Source organism: Neodiprion fabricii, chromosome 3, assembly GCF_021155785.1.
Source record: "Neodiprion fabricii isolate iyNeoFabr1 chromosome 3, iyNeoFabr1.1, whole genome shotgun sequence".
Taxonomy (NCBI): domain Eukaryota; kingdom Metazoa; phylum Arthropoda; class Insecta; order Hymenoptera; family Diprionidae; genus Neodiprion; species Neodiprion fabricii.
This window is the reverse complement of record NC_060241.1, coordinates 39293544-39308799: the sequence shown is the minus strand read 5'-3', so window position 1 is coordinate 39308799 and position 15256 is coordinate 39293544. Positions and strand designations below refer to the sequence as shown.

The 15256-nt window shown below is 37.0% G+C and overlaps 3 protein-coding genes and 1 long non-coding RNA gene across 6 annotated transcripts; 1 reads left to right on the top strand and 3 right to left on the bottom strand.

The window, feature by feature from the left end:
• Positions 1-269: 269 nt before the first annotated feature.
• LOC124178886 lies at positions 270-1769 on the bottom strand. Its single transcript, XR_006869914.1, has 2 exons — positions 932-1769; positions 270-850 (listed from the first exon to the last, which is right to left on the bottom strand). It is a non-coding gene; the product is annotated as an uncharacterized LOC124178886 (long non-coding RNA).
• A 1936-nt stretch (positions 1770-3705) lies between these two features.
• LOC124177192 (MRG/MORF4L-binding protein) lies at positions 3706-6205 on the top strand. Of its 2 annotated transcripts, none has more exons than XM_046559313.1 (4): positions 3706-4626; positions 4730-4851; positions 4989-5358; positions 5523-6205. In XM_046559313.1, exons 1-4 carry the CDS (start codon positions 4524-4526, stop codon positions 5675-5677), a joined length of 750 nt encoding a protein of 249 aa, XP_046415269.1. In that variant the 5' UTR covers positions 3706-4523; the 3' UTR covers positions 5678-6205. The 2 variants fall into 2 exon arrangements, with proteins under 2 accessions (XP_046415269.1, XP_046415270.1); XM_046559314.1 differs by having other exon boundaries at positions 4512-4626; positions 4715-4851.
• Positions 6206-6946: 741 nt separating this feature from the next.
• On the bottom strand, positions 6947-7429 carry LOC124177193 (40S ribosomal protein S28). Its single transcript, XM_046559315.1, has one exon. It carries the CDS (start codon positions 7333-7335, stop codon positions 7138-7140), a length of 198 nt encoding a protein of 65 aa, XP_046415271.1. The 5' UTR covers positions 7336-7429; the 3' UTR covers positions 6947-7137.
• A 1955-nt stretch (positions 7430-9384) lies between these two features.
• Positions 9385-15046, bottom strand: LOC124177191 (stromal membrane-associated protein 1). Of its 2 annotated transcripts, none has more exons than XM_046559311.1 (8): positions 14737-15046; positions 14200-14333; positions 13707-13874; positions 13420-13624; positions 13050-13325; positions 12526-12821; positions 12296-12430; positions 9385-12093 (listed from the first exon to the last, which is right to left on the bottom strand). In XM_046559311.1, the coding sequence occupies exons 1-8, from the start codon at positions 14852-14854 to the stop codon at positions 11977-11979; spliced, it is 1449 nt and encodes a 482-aa protein (XP_046415267.1). In that variant the 5' UTR covers positions 14855-15046; the 3' UTR covers positions 9385-11976. The 2 variants fall into 2 exon arrangements, with proteins under 2 accessions (XP_046415267.1, XP_046415266.1); XM_046559310.1 differs by having other exon boundaries at positions 12526-12824; positions 14737-15045.
• Between the last annotated feature and the right edge of the window lie 210 nt (positions 15047-15256).

Here is a 15256-nt window from a genome sequence, read left to right as displayed (position 1 = left end):
ATACGAAAGTATTTCCAGTCCCATAAAATGTTGTTTAGTGCTGTCATGATTTCCCAAATTGCCTGACTTCACTGACCAAGTCTCCAGCAATTTGAGAAATTCTGAAAACAGTTATCTAGTAGAAACCTATATAATTTCTTCATAATACAAGACGAAAATTAGGCACAAGAATTTCTATTTTTTTTTTAGAAAATTTGTTCGGTTTTTTTCTCCATTGGTGTTCGTTTTGATAAAAGAACATATTTCCTAGCGGTATATAAACTTGGGTATCTGCAAGCTTCGGCATATTTATTTTACATAACGTCGTACATGTAGAGCTCCGTCACATGAAATGATCGAACCCAATAATCTTCTGCACTGTCCTCAAATGGAGACTTTGGCGATCAGTTTGTTGCCGACAATTTAATGACTCATCTGTGTGGCAAAATAAAAACTAGCCTGAAAATACTTTCGGTTCGAATAATTCACCTTTGTTTACCGTCCCAATTGATATACTTTGCAAGAGGTTACAACGACTTGTTAAAAAGGTCTCAATTTAATTATGCATGAGTCCTGCAGGATAACCCAGAGAATACTTTGGTCTGTCCGAGTTGACCTTTCGTCTGCATTGAACCTCATAGAACTCGTCTACATATACACCATTTGTTTTTTTTAAGTACAAAAGTTTGACGCGCTGCATACATCTCGCAGCTCGACCGGCTACTTGAAGAATGTTTGCGATGCAGGCAAACCGAGTTAAAAAGATGCTGCAAACAAGGCGGGTAATGTACAACGAAGCTCAGCTAGCCCATCGGGAAAAGACGGCCGCAGGACCGTTCGACGGCCTGTGGAAGAGATAGTGGTCGGTGACCTGGAAGGAACGTTGACTCCATGTAGTCAATCCCCTCTTTATATTTTATTCCCACCTTAACCCCACCTCGTCTAACCTTACCCGGGATATTATTGCGTTGCTGATACTTCGGCTTGCTTCGGCATTCGTCGGTTTACCGAGGGCATGCCTGCCTATTTGTACACAAGTACCTTTGGACCTCTGTACCCCCGCTGCAACAGCACTCCGCCCCAACGCCTTTGCACCTTTGCAGGTATAACAGATATGAGAATAAGCCTGTAAGCTCCGGGGCTTCTTCGCTGAGCAACATTTATCGAAGGTTAAGAAGTTGGGAGAAAGAACTTACCGCATGCTTGTTACGTACGTACGTACTAAAAATACCTTTTCATACTCAGGGTTCTACTGCAAGCTCATAGTCACTCTGCAGAATACTTTCCGATTCAGATTTTCTATCAGTCAGCCAAGTGATCCTGACTAAACGTTTTTTTTGCAGAGATGGAAATGTAAATAAGGATTCGAAACAATCTGGACACTGTCGATTGGTCAATGATGAATTGATTATTTTTTAAAGTCCTTTTAAACTATGATAAAAAAATCCCTGTGATCAAAGAATGTATTGAGTCACAATTCGTTTGAAATATATTATTGTTGAAGGAACATTTCGCCTCTAAAAATTGACAATTAACCGGTTTTTTTTCTGTACCGCCTGCACAATCATCATAGCCAATCCTGACAATAGGAATTGCTTCAGATTGGAGGGAGAGACCACGCGAGGTTTCCTTGTTTGCATAAGTCTATGAATCCACTCTCAGGCTCAATACCACAAGCACTTATAGCTTAAGGCAAAAACACTACTTTATAAAATTTCTGATGCGGCTATTCGTGTGTGGCCAAGATTGTCCTCCTTTCAACTCTACCTCTCATATTGGAAGTGGCGTAGACTCTACTGCGGAATTGAAGTTTACCGTTAATTATGCGAAGAAAAATTAATTGGATATTATATGTAATAAGTGTCGTTATATCCGTAATTGCTTACTATCTAATGGTCTGCTCAATTACTACTGATTACAAGAGAGAGTTCAGAATATTTGTATATATAAGCAACGGAAGTATTTCACCATTCATCGCTGATATCTTTCGCTTGATCACTTATTGGCACCTGAACTCCATGCAACTAAACTGCATTGGTGTATACTGTATAAAGCATGGCTTACGTACGGACAATTGTGGCGCATAATTTTGCATTAACAAGGAAAAGAAGGAGGAGAAAATGAAGGAGAAAAAGTAGTATACATGTACATATAATCAATGGTGTTAGGCACAAGTAGTTCTTGGCTTTAAATATTTACATCGCAGTATACGAAAAGAATAACTGTGATATTTTGAACAGTTCGTCAGATTGCAATTGCAAAGGTGCAGGAAAGTTGATCGCGATGCCTTGAATGAATACAAATTTTCTTTGGCGTTATGTTAGATTCAAGAGAGCTGCCGAAACTTTATACGTTGACTTTATGCTGCCCATTATTTGAGGAGTTTTATTGCATGGATTGGCGCTACTTTAATGAACGTTCAAAAGGTTCTTGTAATAAAGAATATTCTATTCTTATTCAAGTTTGGCGCTGATGATCGCAAGAATTCCTCATTTACGTATACATTTACAATAGTCAGTTATGTACACGTATATAGGCTGCAGGGTTGTTCAACTCGACGTTGTTTCAAACGTTCAGGTTTACGCTTCCCGCGTTGCTTCAGTTGAAAAGATTGAAGCAGCGGACCGCGTCTAGTCATCATCGCTCTCTACCTTTTTCCGCTCCCTTTTGACGGTCTCGCGAACCTGTCTACTTCTGTCTGCACCTCCTACTTCTCTGCCGCTAATTATTTCCGTTATTACGGTAGCAGCTATCTTAATCCCAACCATATTTGACGAAATCGGACTCCGCATGAACTACAATTTTTTTACCATGTTTTCATCTGCCGATACATTGATGAACAACAATAATTTACCGTTTTCATTATTTCGCTAAAATGTGTGAATCCCAGGAGCATGATTCTGACTTATTTTGTATTCGTGAAAGGAAGATTTTCCGTTTAAAGCTGCTGTCTGATTGCTTTAGATGGCACTTATCACTGCTTTTGCGAGTCAAAAATAAGTCAGAATCGGAGTACTGGTATAGCACTAAGTACAATAAGCATAGTGATCTTTAACTGAAGAGGACTTTTAGACGCTAAATAAGAATCCCGGAATTTCTCGGCAGTAGTCACTAGACTCAATCTTACACAGGCATTGTGAAAATGCCGGTACCTGCAGCTGGAGAAAAGGAGATTATTAATATATTAAAAATTTGTCAGAAATATATATCCGTATTGGAGCAACTGCTCGGTTTGGTCAGGCTTGTTTTACCTTCAGACCGTAATAAAGCGACCGTCGATCAGCAATATTTTTCCGGTCTGTATCCCAATCTGTGTCCTGCATCAGATCAGATATATGATGTGTGGCGATTGTATAGTGATTCATAGGTATGTGTAGTGAAGCTATGCTTAGGCAAATGAAATTACACAAGAAACTTTTCCCAGAGAGATTTATCCATGCTCTAGCACCTGAGAGCACTTGACGCAAGCGTAAGTATCAATCTGGCTAATATTCGTTTTCGTTTACCCCTCCGTCAGCATATGTCGCAGCTGATGCATACATGGAAATCCGGCATAATTTTGCGAATTGAGGATCAGCCCGAGAGATGGCGCAAAGTATCTCCAGAACAACAACTATTTGACCGCAACTTGCTTAGACCATAGAGAACGAACTGTGCATTGCCTATGGTACGGCTTGCTGCCCAGTAAAGCAAAAGAAACGGAAGACGCTATATCATTTGTAAGAGAGAGACGAAATGCTCTATTACAGTGTAAAGGTTGGCGCGTTCAACAGCACCGTTGCTATGTTAGGATTCCATACCCTATGTTAAATAAGTCAACAGAATAATAATATTGACTATAAGGAATCATAACCGCAATGTAATAAATATTACTGTGAATTTTGTTGTGATCAAATAAGTAATAAAATGAAATGAAATGAAATATTGCTGGGCTCTTAATTGTAAAGAAGCGGTCGATAAAAAACGCGTGTCTCCTTTCATACGTATGTATGACAGTATTTACATTTCGGTTTTTTCAAATATCAATGTTATTGAGGTTATCTCAATTTCACTGGCATATACATTTTTTAAGGTAACTTAAAAAATTCATTTTTCACATAATTAAACAGCATGATTTTAGGCATGCCAAGAGTGAATTGCACAGCTAGAGCGTATCAAAATACGCGCTTTTTTCAGAGCCTACATTTCAAGAATTACCATGTAGTACGTACAAGGCTTATTCGTGCGCGCGTGTATATCGATATGGCTATCCTAGTTCTTTACTCGGTAGTACCCCCACTAGTACAATGTCCAGTTGATTCTGTATGGTCTAAAGAAACGATGCGATTGGTTCTCAATGCGGGGCCTACTCGCTGTGAGTCACCCACTGAAATGAGTCACCTGTAGGTAAAGCAAGCGTCCGACCCGATACTTGATTCAGAAAACTACAGAAGACGAGTGAAGTTTGTTGTGCGAGTTAGGTTAGGTTCCGTTGAATTGGCCTATTTCCACGCTATTTCGCATTTGAGTGATATATACCACACGATAGAGGCCAACCTCACGCGATGGCTGTCAAGGAAAAACAAGTTGACCACACGGAGGAAATAGAGTGGAATGTTGACAATGAAATACAATTATTTTTTGCCATGAACGGTCACAAGCCAGTAGGTAAGATATTCATTTTTACAAAATACATGATACAATGAAGAAATCAGACTCTCGTGCGGAACTAATTTTGAGGTTAGCTTATGTACAGAAATCTGAATTACAGGTATCAACAAATATTTCCACATGGTCTGTATCTGGGAAAAATTTCGCGCTGCAATACACAAAGATATTTCGTTGAAAGTTGTTTGGAGCCATCTGGAATCAATGTACGACTTAGCAGCACTGGTGAGTTTACTGGTGATTTATTTCATTGATCCCTCGTCATATTAAATTTGAATAAAATGTATAACACTACAAAAGTTCAGTTTTTCGTTACTAGTCCTAAAAATTTTAAATAAAAATTTTGATCCATTACGTTTCAGGATGATATGGAAGATCTTCCGTTTCCGAGCAATGAGACTGATTTTGCACTTCCGGAGTCGGAGTTTTCTTCTTTGATGAAATTGAGAAAGAAGGAAGAATTAGATGTAAAAAGTAAAGAAGTCCAACCAAAGGAGAAACAGAAGGAAATGAGGAAGGATAAAGATTCTAAAGATATTGTGAAGAAAGATATTCCTCCTCCCAAAGAAGTTAAAGGTAGTAAAGAACCAGACAGGAAAAAGGAAGAGCCAAAAAAGCCTACCAGAGAAATGGATATGAAGAAAGACAAGCTTCGCGACACCAAGGATATAAAAAAGGAGCAACACAAATCTTCCAAAGGACGTCCCAAAGGAAAGGACGATGATGAAACAGGTGGGATTGCAGATTGTTTAGCCAAATTATACTTTTGTTTTAAAGGAAATATAATTATGTTCTAACATTGAACAAGAATGATTAATGCCAAGCACTTATTATACGGTGTTCCAATAGCTGTCACCTAATTCGTACATATCGTGTAATGCGCCGATCTTTTGCAGCTTCGGCCGGCAAAAAGGAAAGGAAAGATTCTGAATCAAGCCGTGATGGTCCAAAGCGAGGTGTCAAAAGACCGACAAGACAAAGTGTAGATAATACATCAAAAGCGTCGTCAAGCCCACGAGATACACCACCGCCAAAGCGACGTAGAATATAACAATCTGGATATTTTAGGTGGTATATATATCCAATTTTATCCCCATGATGTAAACATAAACGAATTGCCTACGAGTTAGGCAAAGCTTGCAGTACATATAATTGAAGCTTTTGAGGAGAGAACAGATGAATTCTTCTTTTTAAATGAACAGCTTAACATTATAAATCATAAATCACACCGTATCTTTACCCGGTTAGATTTAACAACGTACCATGTAAATACATGTAATGCAAAGCTTGCATTACATGTATTTGAATGTTTTGAAGGGAGAAAAGATGAATTATTCCTTTAAAACAAACAGTTAAAACATTATAAATCAAATCACGTTGTATCTTTACCTAGTTAGATTTAACAGTGTACCATGTAAATATTAGCTTGCATTACATGTATTTGAAAGTTTTGAACGGAGAACAGATGAATTCTTGCTTTAAGACGTACAGCCAAAACATAGATCATAAATCGAACCGTATCTTTATCTGGTTAGATTTGATAATGTACCATGTAAATAAAAGTACTACACTTTTTTATGAAAATGTATTGTACATTGACTCAACATCATACCTGTCCCTAACCATCAATGTTGGCTATTGCTACTTGTACTCGCAATCAGATGAAAATATTTCACAACACTTTACACAAAATTCATGAATGAGTGTGCCGTCAGCTTCAAGTATCATTAGATTAGGTCCAAGCTTGGTGCAATAGAAAGTGTTACAACTGAAATTTGACACCGATCACAGAAATGGTCAAGATAACAATACTTATCTGAAATAGTAAATCTTCGTCTTCTGATTTTTGTTGATGTATTACGTTGAAATTTTATGAATCGGGTGACTTTTTCAAAAGTAAAGTAACGGTTGAATGTTTAGCAATATTTTCAGGTTTTTTCTTGGTATGCTACACTCTGCTTGGTTGTGCACATGGCCCATCTTTGACACTTGTATGAAGTAGGAAAAATGATTCACAGGACCATTACACGATAGTTATGATTAATATATCACGGTATTATCGTATTTGAAGCCTCAGATAATTGTAAACACAAATTTAAACTACGCTCTTACTCGTTGTCAGGCACGTATATTGAATGTTGTAAACAATGACAGACCGAGGACGTGAATGGAATGAAGGTTAAGACACGCTTATGCTAGCTAGGTTGGATTTTTGGTAGGTTAGAGCGGGTCTCACCGCATTGAATTGCGCATAAGAAAGAATTTTACCTCATATGGAATTAGCTTAGTTGGTTGTGAAGTTCAAATACAGTCATAAAAATTTGTGGTTGCCAGCGAAAGATTTATTACATGTTGGGTTGGTTTGGTACAGCAAATCGAAGAATTTCAAACGGATCGGACGCCATGGTACAAAAGTGGTTGGTTTCCAATTTGGCGAGCCCAACTTCGGTGAAATGGAATACTTCTTCTTGCAGGAACCTTTTCAGTTATTCTCCATGGGTCAGAACAGTTCTATCGAAGCCTTCTAGCTTCGCGCTCGGACTCGAGGAGGGTCAGGATGTCGCCCTCACGGACCGGCCCTTTCACGTTGCGGATTATCTGACGGTTTTGTTCGCCGATGAATTCAACTTTGACTTGCGTACATTGTCCTTGAGATCCGGTACGTCCTAGGACTTTGATCACACGGGCGAGGACCACGGGTTTATCCATGATTTTATAATTTTCTCAACTTATTTCGTAGCACGTGGCTTTTATGCGACAGCACGACGTACCTCGCCGGAAGCGAAAGAGAGCGACGTTGGTTGTGCCCAATGATAATGTTTTTCGATGGCGCTACGAACGCAGTGACACAGCGAGTCAAAGCCTCCTCATATGGCCAGCTTCCGCTTTACCAAAATCTATTAACTGTAAGGTCCGATTTCTCGAACGTTAATCGAAGTTTAAATCTCAAAACAATACAAAAAAAATTTAACACTGTTTAAATTGTGTTGGAACGGCCGGCGGCCGTAAGAGTCCGTGGATGAGGGATTTGTTATTAGCAATTCTTGTTGGTGCTGGCTTTTGTTTTTGTTAACCTTTAGACCTCGGAAAGACCAAGGGTGCGTTCCGAAATTGATAAATATTACGATTAGAGCCTAGTTTAATTGGCTAGGTCGACGCTTAGAGCATATAAGGGTCGAAGCTACTTTATAATCTAACTAAATATTCTAGAGTTGAGTTATATATACCTGTAAAAGACTCTATAAGCTAACAACATTAGGATAAGGCGCACTTTCTGTGCTCACTTTCAAATGAACGTTGACGTGCAGCTGTTAAAGAGTTAATATTTTTTTTTAAATTCACGCAAATAATATGATTATTGATTCTGTACATCGTATTTTATATGTACATGCAGGGACTAAAATCACTGCAGCTTACGGATCTGATGCAATTCAGTTTAACATGTATATTTTATAATTGCGTACACTTGGCGTTGATGCATTTATTTGTATATTTATGTGTATAATATACCACGTATGTACCCATTTCGTGGATAAATAATTTGCGTCCTACAAATTGTTTCCTTCCATGAATATGACCTAATTTAAGAAAAGTTGCTTAAAAATATATAGTTCTATAAGTTTGGACCGAATCCAGAATAAATACAAAATAATTGAATGGTAGTATGAAATTGGTGAAGCAGTCAACTTACCCTGATTTTGATTTTACTGTTTTGAATTACTCTCTGATCTTTTAATCAGCACGGAAAGAATGATTTATATTTTGAATAACAAAAAGATGAGGAATATGTTTTTGGGAAGTTTGAGGGTTTCTTCTTATTCTGATAAAAATATGAAGCTATATAATTGCAACGCTTTCTCATGTGTTTTCAATTTGCTTCATTATTGCACAACATTCAATTTTTGCAAACCACAACATCACAAACTCGAAACAAATTGACTAATTCCAAATTCTGAAGACTGAATCATAGAGTTCACCAGGAAGTAAAATTGGGTAATTCCTTCAAGTTTAAGTTCATTTTTAAGACTACAAATCAGAAAGAATTCATCGGGAAGAAAAAATTATTTCTTCCAGTTTGACTAGGATTAGTTTTCATTCGGAGATTTTGAAATCTTGAATTAGTTTATTGGTTTCAGTTTAGCGAGATTGCATATTTGTTTATTGAAGACTATACATACAAACTAAGTGATAATTAAATGAAATTCTGCTTTCACCTTCCAAATGCTTATACGAAAGTGGTCTACTTCACAGAATATTTTTTTTTTTCTGTATTTACTTGTGCACGGTGTTGATACAATGATTTCATAGTTCAATGGTAAATAATAATTCACCTCCTATATATAAAAACGGTGTTCTGGTTCAATTCAAAATACCCAACATGGAGTTTATTCTTTTGGCACTGTGATCAATGATCACAAGCTGATCGTGAGCTACACCATTAAGTTATGACAGATCAAGATCCAACTGATCCAGATTATGTTGATTATATGGCAAGTAATCCTGCAGAGATAACTGGGTATTCGATAACAGTATTCTTCTGACTCTCCTCATATTTTTTAGTGATCACAGTGTCCAGAGAATGTATCTATGTAATCATGCACTTGTATGCTTTAGGGTATTATTAAGTAATTGCATAACAATAGTTATATTCAAAATAGCATGTAACTATTTTGTTGCATATCAATTGAAAAATATTTTGGGAAAAAATTGGGCGAGATTAGTTATAAAAATGATGACCAAATAATGTGCACTTAAATGTTCCATCAATGTGAGTTTACTATATATGTACAAATATATTTGTTCAAATAGAATAAACTTCTTACAGTTTACAGAATTCATATGATTTTTGCTGAAATCAAGTACATATCAGCCGATTAACCGCTACAAAATATTAGCAAATATGAGGTGGTGACTATTATACTTGTGTGCACCTCCTGGGCAGTAAAAGAGATCAATTTCCTCAAAATATCGTTCAAAAATGACGGTCTGACCTGATAAAATTTACCGAAAATTTTAATCAACTATTCTTCGCAGGCATAATAATATATGTATTATGTATGTACATATGCATATTTTTACATGGCTATACGATACACGGATTGAAACTTTGATTTCATATTAACGAACCTACAAATGTCGTACATAATGTTCAAGTGTGATAGCACCTTTAATGTACGTACATAGTGGATAGGTCCGCAGGATATTCTTATTAAAGTTACTAAAGGTAATTATAATGTATAGCTAAACTGATAACATTTTTGTGTTCCACAGTATCAAGGACGCACGAAGTGTAGTGAATTATGCAATCAATTTGCAATTTGGTTTCTTCAAATACGGATAAATGACATAATCGACTACATGCTAACCCTTGCTTGCTAAATATAATCTGATCAGCATCCAATATTTCATTTATTGGTTACATAACATGCTATCGGATTTCTACACATGTAAAATGATTCAATATTAAGCTAACAAAAAAAAGACGCGATTAAATAAATTCTACTATCATTCCAAATATAGCTCCTTGTATAGTAAGCAGGTAACTCTATGATTTATTTGAGAAAAAATGAGTTGAAGATGAGATGTCTTTATTGGATATGAGTAAGATTTAATAATACTAGAGCGAGAAAACGAGGATGGTCCAACATATATATATATATATGTGTGTGTGTGTGTGTGTGTGTGAATGCTTCGTTTATTGTGAAATTCTAGTGCCATAGTGATCTCTTTAAATACCCATTCAAAATTACTCGGTTTTATATCAAGCATAATTCGGAGATCGCAAACATGGCAAAAATTATTGTCTATATTATTTAAGTTTCGTTCGTGCTCAGTGTTCCACGAATACATAGTTCAGATCGGAGAAATGTTTGAACTTCCAAGGATGACATTCCTCCAATTGAGAAGTTCAATATGGTTTTTCAATTTAATATTCTGTTATCTTGCTATAATAACACGAAACGTATTTGTCGAAATTGCATACCACAATATCATTACAATTGATTAAACTCTGAAACTTGGTACATGGAATTGTTTAATCTTAGAAGGGCACATATATTTTACCATAATAAGGTGAATTTTGACAACTTTTATCGCATGTGTTTGCCGCTCGAATTGTCGTTTTACTCAAGGTATTAGAAAGATGTTAGTATAGGAATTTCCATTTCTTTGGATTCTTAATTATACGAAAATTTTAATTTCGAGTCAACAAGGTTTTGAGATCCACTCAAATCCAGTGTCCCTTTGCAGGGTGATAAGCCTTACGTTAATAGCCCTGAACATTTGGTTTGCTGCATTAATACAGTCGAAAATACGAAGCAATAATGTTGCACCTATTTAATCGCCATTGTCAACATGGTGAAGTGATGTAAAATATTGTTAAATTAATAAAAATAATTTGAGAAGAAATTATCGTAACAAGTTCCATGTTTTTGTAAGGTCTTGGCACGTTTATTAGTAGTGACGACACTTTAGGCAGTAGCTCATACTGTGTTAGTTCATGCACTGTTTTCATTGCTAGTCAGTCTTCTTGTTTTTCAATTTTAGTTTTCAGCCAGTTCTACTTTGATATGACATTTCAAAGCCTGTATGCTTACAGACTCAAGGGCTAATCGATGAATTATATAGTTCTTGGTAGTTTCAGGGCTTCTATGTACATACCGAGTGAGTTGTGACAAACCACGAGCTTAAACAATCATTCTGCATTAATATCTGCCTTGAACATAAATGTGAATCATATCTACAGTTATTGGCAGATGTCAAATAATGTGAGTGTAAAATAATTTATAGCGCTAATGACGGGAATAACAGATTTTTCGTTTATGCCGTAGATATTTATTAATATTATTAGAGAAAAATTCATTACCAATATTCTTTCACTAGCCGATAGAATCAGAAAAATAGATAAGAGTTGACGATATAGGCACGAACGCTGAACTGTACAGTGACAGATAAATTTATGTAAGAAGTAACGTTATTGTATTTTCATTATTATATTTCTGAATTGATTACTGATAAAGTTTTCTTTGCACAGGTATACAGGTCATCCCTGATCTTCAAGGGGTTCTAGAACCCCAATATCACTGAGATAATTTGTTTTAAGATATTGATTTTCGTATTTGAAGTTAGATAATACTTTGATTCCATTATAAGGTGTCTCGTCATGTAATGGTACGCCATTGTTGTGTCTACTTCTTGAAAGTCTGAGGGCGCTTCTTTCTGTTACCCGATTTCTTAGATGAGTGACAACGTTGGATCGTGAATAAACATGTCGAAACAAAATAGGCCTAACAACGCGAGCGCACAACATCGATTAAACGAATAAACCGATTATCTATATGGTAGACTGTATTACTGCCATAAGTTGGTCGATAGTGTTTGCCCAGGCATCATAGGGGAAGCCGGTTTTCCAGACACTGGTGGAAAACTGGTTGCTCCTAACGACAGTTGTGTCATCTGTTGGGGAAGCTGTAGTGAAACAAATTCTCAGCATTATTATTAGGTATCAGGATTGAATCAATGTATCATTATTAATATTTCAGTTGTTGAGATAACGATCCGGTTATCAAGTAGATTTGATAACTCAAGTAGATTTGATAACTCAAGTAGATTGTACAGGTCTAAAATTACGTAAATTGTACAACAATAGAAGATACGGATAATGATTTACCTGATTGGCGAACGCAGTGCTCTGTTGTTGGTTTGGTAAATTAAAAAAAGGATTACTACCTGGAGCAGGTTGTAAGTTCTGTGTTGCCAACATTCCACTCCATCCGTTATTCGATCCATTTTGGGCAATTTGGACCTGTGAAATATTTTATTATAGGAGTTTATGGTACAAACGAAAGGAAAATGCACACTAAGACAATGCGCATTGAAACTGATGAATTAATCACTTACCATTCCCCCCATTTGATTGCCCGGCATTCCCATTGCGGTATTTTGCACACCATTTATTTGATTGATATTGTTTCCTGCAAGGTGATTCCCTAATGCTGGGTTTAATTGGGCACCTACTTGATTGGAGGGTAAACTGCCCAATTGATTTTGCATTCCCACCTGTCCTTGGACAGGGTTAACTATTCCAAGAGAGTTGATCGAATGATTTTGAAAACTGTTTTGCTGGCCAAACCCAGGGATTGCAGTCATCTGTTGTGGAAATTGTTGCGCTGTTGTTTGCTGAGCATACATACCTCCTGCTAACAGTTTGTATACATGAGTCATGAATTTATATTATGTACTCTTGACAAGAAAAGGCACCATTAATTGCTCAATTTCAGGCTGATTCGAATGAACGTTAACGCAGAACTAGCAACTCCAGAAACATTTTAACAAAAATCACATGAACCTTTCACATGAAAAATTTGCACAGCAACGTTTAAAAATGTAGGTTTACATTCCACTATTGATAATGAATTACTCACCGGAAACTCCAAAAATGCTTTGCTGTTGATTGGGAGTGGCATAGAGCGCCAGAATACTATCTTTTGTCATTTTACTCTTTTCTTGAGGTGTGGGCACAGGCTGATTAAAGAAGCTTTCTTCTTCAGTTTTTTCAGCAGAAGCTGCCGCTTCTGCGGTTGTTGCATTTGCAGCACTGTTTAAAGATGATATTGAGGCTGGTGGGGCTGATAGGAACGAAGAAAATATATCATCGCCAGATGCTGAACTGTTGGTATTGCTTTGGCTTGATGGTGCATCTGTAGATGAGAACACTTTTATTCCTCAACTATCCTACTATATATACCAAATATATATTTATCAATAAACATCAGGTTGATAATTCTTAACTACCTAATCCTAACAAATCTAGAGTAGCGGACGGATTGGCTCTAGTTGATTTCGGGCTGACAGAACTGCGAGGTTTAGGAAGCTGCGGAACTGCTTCTGGCTTTTTTACTGGCGGTAGTGCTGTCTGTCCCCCGCTACTTTTTGCTCCCTCCTTTTTGCGTCTACGTTGTCTTTCCGCTTCTTCATCAAGTTCTTTGTCCCAGTTTACCTATTTAGGTTTTCAACAGTCAATGAAATCGTTATGGGATCTATCGATGGTAAATTCATGTATCGGATATGAAAATAAGAACCTTAGGTAAAGACGGTGGTACCCATTCTTTGGCAATGTATTTCTTATGTTCATATTTTGCCCGGATGAAACTTTCCAGACTAGAATCTGACTGTGGTCTACGGAAACTGTCTGGGAGATTTGCTTCATACACAGCTCTAGCTCGGGAATTACCCATTTGCTGAAGACTCTGGAATGTGTTAAGTTGAGAAGTTATTAATGATAAATGTAATGCGCTAAGTAGTAATTTAGTGTTGAAATTAAGATGGTATTCACAATCAACTATCAAGTAAGCTACCGTTGAATTGAAATTTATGATACTATATTAACAGCATGTACGTGGCAAGACATATTGTTTGTCTCTGAACACATGATGACACGCCGCTTTCTCATCAACATATAAAGCTGTTGACATGATCGCTTTTTGAACGTTTCTTCATCTATATCGTAACACTATATGCTTGATCATTGCTGTTAGCTTTAGATGGCCTTATTGGTATAGTAAATGAAATTACCACAACTTGTTCCGGTGTCCATGTGTCTAAGTTCACAGACTTGACCTTGCTTATGTGAACACCCAAGTTTCTGTGTATACCAGCGCAGCGAATGCACAAAAATATCCCAAGGTTCCAACTGGCCCATCGCGGTCCTGAATCGAGATAAACACAAGTTTAACCATCTGTTATTAAGATAATGGGCATGCAAGGCTATTTTTATTTAGTAAAAATATTCAAAATCAGCGTAATCGCCTCCAGAATAAAGGTGAAAGGTTGAATCGAACAAAGCAATTTTGCTATCTAGTAGATTTAGTTTCTGGTTATCAACATTCAGGAAATGTAATGTGTACAGAACCTGATAGTAATGTTTATGAAATACTGACGAATTTTAGGGGAGGAAAAATTTTCGTAGTACAGGATTATCGTATATGAATCTACATGAAATCGGTCTGATATACAATTTCGATGATCCATAATTAGTTCGCTACGTTTCGATTTCGGGAAATGAGGACTGATAGATCCACGTAGTATAAAATCACGGCATATGACATGTACCTTTCGCATCGCAGTCAACACAATATTTATTGTCTTCATCTCGAAGCATTTGGGTTAACAAGGTCTGACATTTTTCCTGTATTTGTTTAGTACGCTCCTTCTCCAACCGGGACGTCATTTTAGTTCAATTTTCTTCCCGGATTCAACAATCTCACGGGACTAAAACATACAATCAAAAACACTTTGACACCCCAGCGTCTCCGTCAAGCTGTGGAGTGAAGTGACACCTCCATTTTCGCCAAAGACGATAAACACAAGGTATATTCGTTCGATTATTCACTTTAAGCGTACTGCATGGCGACAGAACAATAGGTCGTTCCAACTGCTGGATTGCCTTCCAATTGATTGGCAGAGCTTTGTGGTCAGAGGTGTGAAACCTTTTAATTGGTAGATTCTATTCGATCCAACGTCAGTTGCCACTACAACGCCGCAGTGCAAACGGGCCTTAAGGCGCCGCTGACCTGGCTTGTATCAATTTTGTGACGTCATAATCACGACATTGAACTAAGGCCGCTGATTT